General features: G+C 32.9%; 1 protein-coding gene across 1 annotated transcript in view; it reads right to left on the reverse strand.

Moving 5' to 3' along the window:
- Positions 1–12086, reverse strand: part of CSMD3 (CUB and Sushi multiple domains 3) — a 1293678-nt gene that overhangs the window by 776837 nt on the left and 504755 nt on the right. The window contains exon 10 of the mRNA XM_012443291.2: positions 2576–2700. Within this exon, the coding sequence (XP_012298714.2) occupies positions 2576–2700 (125 nt within the window). The remainder of the gene's footprint in view (positions 1–2575; positions 2701–12086) is intronic.

Here is a 12086-nt window from a genome sequence, read left to right on the forward strand (position 1 = left end):
TAGGAATATTTTATTTTTATAGACAATTTTTCTGGGTATAAACTGGCCAACTTTCTTCATATGTTTGGCAGCTGTAATATTTAAATGTAATGCATAAACTCTTCTTAAAAGTTGTTTACATACTTGTATGTAACTTTCTGTTTGAGATCATGTAATTATACTATGTTATTTTCTCATTTTTGTCTCACTGATTATTTTTAATGTTACTGAACTATATGTCATTTTGTAAGCCTATAAAAATGTGATTGGCAATAAACATCTATTTATGACAGGGAATTTTTACTTGATGCTGATAATTCTCTCTTCTTTCTTACCCTGAGTTGCCACTGGCAAGTGAGTGGAGTGTATCTGGTGTTTCCATTTCATCATTATCTGTTCCCTCTTTAATGCTTTAGAATCTAGCTTTTCTCCTCCATTCTATGAAATATCTTTTTAAAGGACTTTGCCGTTTCCCAGTCATTTGAGTTTGGCAATGTGACTATATCTATGACTTACATTCTTCATTTCTATTCTGGAGATAATAATGTCTTCATGTGTTTGTTTTGAGGATTAAATGAGACAAAGTACATGCAGTGTTTATTAAGCATAATGCCTGGCACACTGTATGTGCTTAAAAATGGTGCTGATGATAACAGTGTTGTACTAATGATGGATACTCTCCCATATAATGCCATTTTTTCCGTTTTTAAAAATATTTATTAGCAGCACAAGATTTTTCTAGTCTTATATGCTTAAGCTACATATTTGACTCTTTGTCAGGGTCTCTTATATTCAACCTATTGTGAAATATTTTTTTGCCTTTACATAGCTCTTAATTCGGCCCCTTCTCTATTCTCTTGACATCACTCTCATGCTATCTGAGCAGAGTCTACAGGATGTGATGACACAGTGAAAATGTGGGGGGAAAATTTAGTTTTTTTTTTTTTTTTTTTTTTTTGAGACGGAATTTCGCTCTCGTTACCCAGGCTGGAGTGCAATGGCGCGATCTCGGCTCACTGCAACCTCCGCCTCCTGGGTTCAGGCAATTCTCCTGCCTCAGCTTCCTGAGTAGCTGGGATTACAGGCACGTGCCACCATGCCCAGCTAATTTTTTTGTATTAGTAGAGACGGGGTTTCACAATGTTGACCAGGATGGTCTCGATCTCTTGACCTCGTGATCCACCCGCCTCGGCCTCCCAAAGTGCTGGGATTACAGGTTTGAGCCACCGCGCCCGGCCGGAAAATTTAGTTTTCATGATTAACAGTTAAATTAACAGTTAACAGTTTAATTAATTAAATAATTTGTATGTTTCTTCCTGCAAGTGGTCACAAGCAGTTAAAGAAGATAAAAAGGTAAGCAAGTGGACTAGATGGCAAATAAAGAGTCAGAAGGTGGAAAAGGAATATAATAATATAGGTATAATATCATTTAATTGTAATATATTCATATCTTTTAATATTTATCTCAATGAGATAATAGTTATTTATCCAATCTGTCACAAGTCAGTAACAGGTATTTAAATTTGAAGTATAGATTTTAATTCTACTGACAGAAACCACAAGTCTTTGATACTTGCAATTAGACTTACCTCAATGATACGTTTCTTGCAAACACTGATGCTTATATCTAATGATATTGGCATATCTGTATGAGATTTTAATATCTAAGGATGATGGTATTGATACTATGGGTAGTCAAAATGCTTTATAATCAGGTGAATTGCTTATTGAATTGCTTATTTCACTGTGAATTGCTTAATGAAATTAAATAAAAAATGAGATGATTTTAATACATTTGAATTCCCAAGTTAAAAAGGTACCTTAGTTGGTTGTTTAGCACCTTTTTTATTTTATAACGAGGCACACAAAATTTCACTTGCCTTTCATAAAAATTTCCTCTATATTTAAATTTTTCCTCAGTGAGCTTTTCCAGTCAATATTTTGCCTAATACACACACACACACACACACACACACACACACACACACACACAGGTTTTATCTATCTATATATACACACACACATACACGTATATATATCTCCAGTAATGTGTATGTATATAAATGCATACATGCAGATAATGTAAGATATATATTTATATCTTATTTGTAATTATTGGTAATGTGATATATAAAGCCAGAGAACTAAATAGTTTGTTCTAGATTAAATTAACCAACTGTAGAACCTGTGTTCCACCTTTACTGCTACCAACTATTGGAGACATGGATATATAAGCAATTCAAATGGCAAACTATACAAGTGGAGGAGAAATTACGGCTTTAAAATATCTGTATCAATGCTTATACAGAAAGGGTAACTGATTTTTTTAAAAAAAATGCTAACAATGTTTCCAGTGTCTTATATTACATATTTTATGCTTCAATCTATGTTGTATGATTATTAGATTAAAAATTCCTTGAGAACCGAACAGAGTGGTTCACATTTTGCATATTTTCAATAAATATCAATAAGTACATGAGCACAATCTTTTCTTAAAGATTACATTACAATTCAAAGATGTAATTGCAACTTATACTCAATGAAACAAAGCTTAAACTACTAAAATGTGTTCAGAGACCATTTTTATAAACATTACCTTTACACACAGGCCTGTGATCGCTCCAAGCAGCAAAAACTTCAGCTATCCGTTGACAGGTGATGCTCTTTGCACCCTGTAGGACATAATCTTCATCACAAGAAAACTGCACAGTTGATCCAAGGCTAAAGTTAAATAAAAGGGAAAAATATGATTAGAAAGATGCAACATAATAACTAGCCTCCACTTCTAATGGCAATATCCAATAGGTTAAAATGTACTACAGTGACAAAAAGTATCTTTGAAAACAAAATGTGAAAGTGTGACCTGTAGAAATTTAAAGCTATCATCAAATTTAATCATCTTGTTAATAGATGTAGAAACCAAGGTCAAATAATTGACTTAAGTTTACCATGCTAAGTAGGTGGTAAATGTGAATCAAAATGTGGCTATTTTAACTTGTATTCATGCTATAATACAGTGTTTTTCTGGTATGTATTTACATATGCATGTATGCATCTTTACACATATATGTATTAAGACATGGATTTGTTTCTATATACATGCATTTAATATATTTAGAGATGAAAAATTGTACTGATTGTTTTTCAGATGAAGTTTTTTCTAAAAAATATTTTAATTTTTTGTGGGTACATAGTAGGTGTGTATCTTTATGGAGTACATAAGGTGCTCTCATGAAGTCATTCAATGTGAAATAATTAATCAGGGAGAATGAGGTATTTATCCCCCTCATAAATTTATCCTTTGTGTTACAAACAATCCAATTACATTCTTTTGGTTATTTTAAACTATATGATTAAGTTATTATTGGCTATAGCTATTCTGTTGTACTATCAAATAGTAGGTCTTATTCATTCTTTCTATTTTTTTTTAACCCATTAACCATACCCACCTCCCTCCTAGCCCTGCATGACACTTCCCAGCCTGTGGTAACCATTCTTCTACTCTCTATATCGATAAATTCAGTTGTTTTGATTTTTAGATCCCATAAATAAGTGAGAACATGTGATGTTTGTGTTTCTGTACCTGGCTTATCTCACTTAATAATTTCCAGTTCCATCCATGTTGTTGCAAATGACAGGATCCCATTCTTTTTATGGCTAAATAGTCCCTTAACATGGCATAAAAAGTCCTCCAGCAGAAAGTGCCTGCCAACCTCTACATGTCATCTCATTCAGTGTGACACCTGATCGGTGTCTCTAGAAGTTAATTTATATAAACAAAAAGAAGTTATCTTTACAATTTTCTTAGACCTCGTCATGACTCCAGGTTTTATTCAGACTACCCTTAGAGTTTGAGCAACCTTAAAAATTTATATAATTATCAATTATCTGCCTTTTTTCTTCTTTCTCAACTCAATAAATGAAAACTCCATTCTATAGTTGCTAAGGCCAAAAACCTTAAAGTTATTCTTAACTCATCTTTCTGTCTCGCATTTCATATCCACCCCATCAAGAATACCCTGTCAGTAACACATTAAAAATCCAGAATCTAACTTTTTCACCCCTACAGTTTCAATAGGAATCTGAGCCACAATTTCTCATTCATATGATTGCAATAGTCCTTTTTGCTATGTTGTTAGTTTTTCCTCTTTCTGTTCTTGACACCCTGCAATCTATTCTTAAATAGTATCCAGAGCAAACTTTTTTTTTAATTTATAATTTATTGCATTTTAGGTTTTGGGGTACATGTGAAGAACATGCAAGATTGTTGCATAGGTACATACAGGGCAATGTGGTTTGCTGCCTTCCTCCCCATCACCTATATCTGACATTTCTCCCCATGTTATACCTCCCCAACTCCCCACCCCCTGCTGTCCCTCCCCTAGATCCCCACCACAGACCCTAGTGTGTGATGCTCCCCTCCCTGTGTCCATGTGTTCTCATTGATCAACACCAGCCTATGAGTGAGAACATGCAGTGTTTGATTTCTGTTCTTGTGTCAGTTTCCTGAGAATGATGGTCAAAAAGGATGAAAACACCCAAAACCAGAGCAAAGTTTTTAAAAGTTAGTTCAAATTATATAACTTTTGTACTTTCAAATTTTCTATCCCTGTTTCACTCAAAATAAAGGGATTGCCTGTTTCACTCATAACAAAGGGATTGCCCTTAAAGTTGCTGATGTGATCTGGCCTCTGCTAATTGGCAGAATTTATTTCCTATGCTTTCTCCTTCCATCTGTTCTTTAGATTTATTGACTTCTTTGCTCTGGCTTGAAGATATTAAGCATGTACCTCCCTCAGGGTCTTTATACTTGCTGATATATCAATCTGGAACTATTTCTTCAGAAGTCCTATATCTCCCATTCTCAATTGTTCTGGTTTCTCCTTGCATGCCATTTTATCCATAAGCCTCTCCCTTACTGCTCTGTATAAAACAGCTACACCTATTCCATTATCTTCTTCCTTATTATTTCCTATATGCTATCTAATGCAGTTTATTTGTCTCTTCACCTCCACACACACAAAAAAAACTCAAGTCACTTATCTATTTTGCTTCCCAACATGTCAAACATTTCCAAAAGTATTGTAAGTTTATGTATAGATTTTTAAGAGAGTGAGTAAATGTTATCTTTTGCAGATTTATTGTTGGCTAATGTATAAGACTGCCTAATGCATTCAGATATATCCTTATCCCTATAACTGGAAAAAATATTCTTACATCAGGATTCTCTCTCAGGCTATTTAAATTTTTATAATCCATGGCACCCACTATTTCTCATTACTTGCTGCATTTGCTGTGTTCCAGAAAGAGAAAGCAAAATACTAATGTGGTTGGAGCACAGAAAATAAAAAGAGGGATATAATTAAGTTAAGGAAGCAATTAGGGGTTGCAGTTAGATTGCTTACAACTTTGTAGACCATGGTAAGGATTTTGACCTTCATTCTGAGAGAACTGGGAAGTTGTTATAGGGGAATAAGACAAGTGAATATTATGCTTTAAAATGATCCCATTGGTTGCTGAGTGAAGGATACAATATATGGGGCCAAAGATAGAAGCAGAGAGTTTAGTTAACAAACTGTCACAGTAATCCTAGTTTTCATAGAGATGATTTAATGGCAACAACTATTAGAAAAGCAGTAGCTAGAAACTAATGATGATAAAAACAACAGGGGATGGAGGAAGAAGGCCCTGTATACAGCCTGGTCCATAGGATTCATTTAATTACTATTTTCTCATTAATTTAATAAATTAATGCTCTATCAAGGTCACCATATTTGTCACAGATGATTATGATATTCTAGTTGTAACCAGGCTCTTCTTGCTAAAAGTAATAAATGGCATCTTGTTTAACTGACAGGTGTTTGAACATGTTTCTCTTGATTACAGCAAATTAATTCACTTAGTTTGGAGACAGAAAATTGGTAATAATAAACATGTAACTGTTTTGCTATATGCTAAAGAATACCAACGGTGGTCACTGAAGTTTCTAAACTTATTTTTTTCCCTAAAGATTAGCCATCTCAACATGTTTTTCTCCCCTTACACTGGGAAAAGTAGTTTAGAGTAGTAGTTAACAGTTTTAGCTACAGAATCACAGGTATCTCCTTTCAAAATACTAACTCTGCCCTAAACTTCAGCTTTCTCATCTGTTGTGATAATATAATGAAATATTATTTATAAACTACACAGTGTCTATGACATAATAAGCACTCTGTTATTTCCCTCAATTAGATTAAAATGAAGTCCTCATGGTCTGGGAGTTCTTGTCTATTAAAGTCATTTTGAGTATCTCTGAATTGCTCAATTTGTCCCAACTTTAAAATTTCATTCTCATAATTATATTTAAGTTCTAGTGGGGGAAATTTAGTTTTGTCCATTTATAAAGTTTATATTCTCAAAATTTGACTGCATCCCATATCTCCCTAACACGCACCTTATGTTCAAAATACCATTACCTGTAATTTACTTTTTCTCATACCTCTGGTCTTTCTACAATGTCTACTCTGCCAAGAATTCTCATTTTCCTTATTTAGGTTAATCATTATTAAGACTTGAGTTTAATGTTAGGTTAGTCATGAAGTTCTTATTAATTTATCCATTCAGAGTTAAATATTTTTGTCTCTTTGTCCATTGCATGCCAATACCTTAGTAGAACAATTGCTACAATGCTTTAGGGGCTTAAGTTAAACTGGAGCATTAAGAGAGATAAATAGTATATAGATAAAGAAGGTAGGAGGAAAGGAGCCTTCTCACCTAGATGAGAGGGCCATTTTCTACTTTAATATTTTATCTTAGGTTAGATTATAAGATGCCATCTAAACATATCATATATGACACTTTCGCCACATGGCCCGTGGTTGTCCTCTGAATTAGATTTTCTAAGTCTGCTCTGAGGTGTTTATGCTGCAGAAGGGGAGAGAATGGGATATTTTAAATGAGGATTTAAATTTCTTTAAGCAGAATCCAAACTGCGAATATGGTAAATATTTCTAATTACTCATTTATATTGTATAAGCCATTAATTACTTCCCCATCAATGAAGAAAAGCCTCTTATATTGGGCATTTGGAGGAATCTTCATTCAGGATCAAAGATACCCTTTAACATAGTCTAGACCAAAAATATAAAAGCGCAAAATAACGCAGAAGACAGAAGTCAATGAAATAAGCAGTCTTTCCAGTAAAATCCAAGCTCAATAATCAGGAAATGGGTATCTTAAATAAATGCACCATGCTTTCAATGTATTAACTATTTTAATATTTGAGTCAAACTTAAGAAAAACACTAAGTATCATTGAGAGAGAGAGAGAGAGAGAGAGAATGTATTCCTAGGAAACTATTCAGTTACCATGAAATGACAAGGACAAGCTGTAACCACTGAAATTCATCTGTCACCACTAAAGAGATATCTACCCTACCCAGCTAAATAAAACTTTCTACTTTAGTAAGTTATTCATTCTGATACAACATTTCAAAACAAATGACTGAGCACATTTTTAATTTGAAAGTACCAAGTCATCAAGCAAATGACATGCAATGATATTGTTTGAAAAACTAGTGTTGACCTTCTCATGCTGGCCAATGTTTAAGTGCTGCCATCTTTGTTAAAATCATACTTATTTTGCAAAAACACTCTATAATATCGAAGCTGTCAGTAAGAGAAGATATGAGGTTTTTCAAAATACATAATTTTTTACCTATGTTGACCCAAGATAGTGAATCTATAATTTTTTTTTGTTATTATCAAATAGGATATGAACAAAGACAGAAATATGGAAGGACAGATAATAGTGCTTGGGTCATAGAAGAGGATCTAATAAAAACAAAGGAGGAAGGAATCTTGAAAGCATTCCATCAAGAGTTAATTTGTCTGTACTTTTGTTATTATTTTTTGGTCTATTTAAAAGGTCTAGACAATTTCCTGACAGATGCAGAAATTCAACACAAAGTAGCAGATGCACATTTTTCAAAATTATCACTGTACAAATAGAAATTATCCAGGCATGAGGGATGGTCAAAAATTAAAGCATCTGCAAACCATTTCTGTTGTAAAAAAAATCAAAACACTAAACGTGAAGAAAATAACCATTACCAAAATGACCACGATAATGCTGGTTAAATATCGTTAAAAGTCTAATTATTCTCTAAATGTCTTTAAACTAGCAATTTCAAAAATAAGTAACTGCACATTAGAAAATCTAAGGTTATCTGAGGAGTGGAAGATTTTTACAATATAAGATTTTCTGTTGTAAAATTGTGTGTATTGCGGAAATTCTGAAAATTAAGATTAGCAAAAAAAAAGTGAAAACCACTTAAGCTCTACATTGTTAAATGCGTTTTTGAATCTAATTCCAAAATTATAGTTCTTTTCATATTCAAATTAATTTTTTCTTTCCTTCTTGTTAAATTGGAGCAAGTGACGCTCCTTATAGAGAGGTCGTTCCTTTAACTAGTTTTGGATTCAATCCTTCCTGCCTTGTCGTTACTTGTACTATTAATTATTCTTCTTTCTCTTGAATATTTCTCATTTTAAGGTGGTAGTAAAAACAATAGTATTAATCCATTTATTTGTAAGTAATAAAAATTAAATGTTAATAAACTTTATCCAATGAGATGATAAATTATTTTATTTTCAAAATATTTTGTTTCTCATGCTGTTATATTGGTAAGGTTTCTTAGATATAATACAGTATTTCATCTCATACTAAAACTTTTCTTCAAAATATAATAAATACCATGGTTTTTTTAATGCCTATTGCCTATTTCATTGACCTCATAAAATCAGTGTCTTTCCTTTGCAGAAATAGTGTCAAACCAACCAAGACTAGGTCCAATACAAGGAGAATTCAATTCAGCATTCACATGCCTTCGTATTTCTTTACACTGTTGGTTATAATCAGTCTGGATATTGTTTTTTACTGGGTATCTTGCTTTGTGGAATACTTATGGTCACTCACTACCTCATTCAATATTTATGCCAACTAATCCCCTATTTAATAACCCCTAGCTTGGTTATTTGTGTACAATTTCAAGCATACTAGAAAGATAATAATGCTACCTGTCTTTGTCCCTCCAATACTCAACTTCAGATAAATTCTATCGCTAGGAGTATATCCTTCCTCTTAAGGATTTACTTTCTCTATTTATATACTTCTAGGAAACATAACATAGGATACTGAAAGAAGCAATATTCTGGAAAAAGGAAAAAATCCCAAAACAGATAGATTGTTCAGAGAGAAACAACAAAAGCCCTAGGCAGGCACATTAGTTAATATAGATTTCCACATGAGAATGGCTCTTCATTAGTTATATGAGCAAGCTAAAAGCAAAAGTCACAGAAAAAGTTGTAATTTCAAACCTTCAAGAGAAAGCATACTGATTATTATCATAGAGTCCTTTAACCTCCAAAATTAACTGTGGTAAGCTCCTCAGAATCCACAAAAAATCTTTCTATGACATCCAGTAAGATTTGAAATTTTCAATTTAGTACAACTACTAAAAATGCAAGAGCTGAAGATTTTTTTAAATTATACTTTAAGTTCTGGGATACATGTGCAGAATGTGCAGACTTGTTACATAAGTATACACGTGCCATGATGGCTTGCTGCATCCATCGTCCCGTCATCAACATTAGGTATTTCTTCTAATGCTGTCCCTCCCCTACATCCCACCCCCTGCTATCCCTCCCCTAGCCCCCCCAACCCCCAACAGGTCCTGGTATGTGATATTCCCCTCCCTGTGTCCATGTGTTCTCATTGTTCGGTACCCATTTATGAGTGAGAACATGCGGTATTTGGTTTTCTGTTCTTGTGTCAGTTTGCTGAGAATGATGGTTCCAGCTTTGTCCATGTCCCTGCAAAGGACATGAACTCATCCTTTTTTATGGCTGAATAGTATTCCATGGTGTATATGTGCCATATTTTCTTTATCCAGTCTATCACTGATGGGTATTTGGTTTGGTTCCAAGTCTTTGCTATTGTGAACAGTGCCACAATAAACAAACATGTAGATGTGTCTTTATAGAAGAATGATTTACAATCCTTTGGGTATATATCCAGTAATGGGATTGCTGGGTCAAATGGTATTTCTAGTTCTAGACCCTTCAGGAATTGCCACACTATCTTACAGAATGGTTGAATTAATTTACACTCACACCAATGGTATAAAAGCATTCCTTTTTCTCCACATCCTATCTAGCATCTGTTGTTTCCTGATTTTTTAATGATCACCATTCTAAATGGCATGAGATGGTATCTCGAAGTGGTTTTTATTTGCATTTCTCTTATGACCAGTGACGATGAGCTTTTCTTCATGTTTGTTGGCTGCATACATGTCTTCTTTTGAGAAGTGTCTGTTGATATCCTTTGCCCACTTTTTGAGAGAGTAGTTTGTTTTTCTCTTGTAAATTTGTTGAAGTTCTTTGTAGATTCCAGATATTAGCCCTTTGTCACATGGGTAGATTGCAAAAATTTTTCCCATTCTGTTGGTTGCTGGTTCACTGTACTGATAGTTTGCTTTGCTGTGCAGAAGCTCTTTAGTTTAATTAGATCCCATTTGTCTATTTTGGCTTTTGTTGCCATTGCTTTTGGTGTTTTAGTCATGAAGTCCTTGCCCATGCCTATGTCCTAAATGGTATTGCCTAGGTTTTCTTCGAGGTTTTTTATCTTGATAATTATTTTTATGGAGACTAAGAGATAAATGCTTGTCACCATATGATGTTTTTATTTTGTTTCACTTTATGTTTTATATATAACCTTCTCTGGGTCAGATTTTTGTCTTAATTAAATACTTTTTAATAGATCTTCGATTCTACATAAACATAATATTTTTACATAACAAGTGAAGAATGGTGCAGATCCATAACTGTGTTATAATGTAATAAAAGGCACATAGTGGGATAATGATATTCTTTGATAGAAAAAGGGGAATAAAACAAAGTGCTGTTGAAGGCTACTAGTAGAATGGATTAGGAAGTAATATTATATTGTTCAGAAAAATTACAATATACATACACATAAGTGGCAAGTATAATTTAACTAAAAGCTTAAATAATATCAGTTTTATTCTGTGTTACAAATGTTTTTAAGATATAAGTTAAAATCATTTGACAATAGTAAATATTTCAAATAGTATTAATTGAAGAGCTGTTTGGGATCATTTTTGTTAGTATCATCATAGGAAAGAAAGTGGTTAAGATTATAAATTAGAACCTGGTTATGTAATCCCTTCAAATCAAATGTAAAATAAAATTAGTATGAGAACTAATAAATGCAATAATTTAATGCTATATTAAATAGCATTACTATTAGGTTGGTAGGCTTCCTAATGATATCCATAACATGCTATTTTGAAGTTCACATGTAGGCATATACATACAATATGCCTCTTTAAGCCATAGACATAAAATAAGGCAAGGTTAACATCTCATTCTTGTCACATTAACTTTAACTGTACCTTTTGCTATTTTACTACCTGTCTTCTCACCCCTATATTACTATTTGACAGTAATGAACTAAATAATGTAATGAGGATAAACCTATTTATATCTAATTTTTCCAGGCTTATATTATATTAAACTTTGATCTTTTAATAGTGGTAGCACATTAATTATATTTAATTAAATAAATATTAATTATATTTTTTAAAGCCCCAGATGACTGTGGCCCTATCTTTAAGAACAGCTGTCAGAGAGAAATAAACCAATTGAAGTAGAGGTTTAAATAGTTAAAGTTAAATCCACCACAGAATAGGAAAACATTAGAGGCACAGATGAACTGAGCTTTGTGATACACAATGTTATAAATTATCCAAAGTGATCAAGTTTATTTTTAATACTAAAATAAATTATTAAAATAATAGTAAACATAGAGATTTGAATAGAACATTCTAGTTTAAAAAGTACTTTTCTGTATAAAATCCCATTTGATCTACTCCTGATGTTTTTACCCATTAATGTCATAGAAATTTACAAGAGTAACCCACAAGACACTTTGTGAGTGATATTTAAAGTGCAAAGACTGATGTGCATAGCAACTACCTTATCGTCTGTGAACTGTTCAATATTTTACACAATGGAAGGACCAGTTAGATTGAACACTGACTACTGACT

This window comes from Aotus nancymaae, unplaced genomic scaffold, assembly GCF_030222135.1.
Source record: "Aotus nancymaae isolate 86718 unplaced genomic scaffold, 86718_ANA_hifiasm-v0.15.2.pri h1tg000036l, whole genome shotgun sequence".
In the NCBI taxonomy this organism is placed as follows: Eukaryota; Metazoa; Chordata; class Mammalia; order Primates; family Aotidae; genus Aotus; species Aotus nancymaae.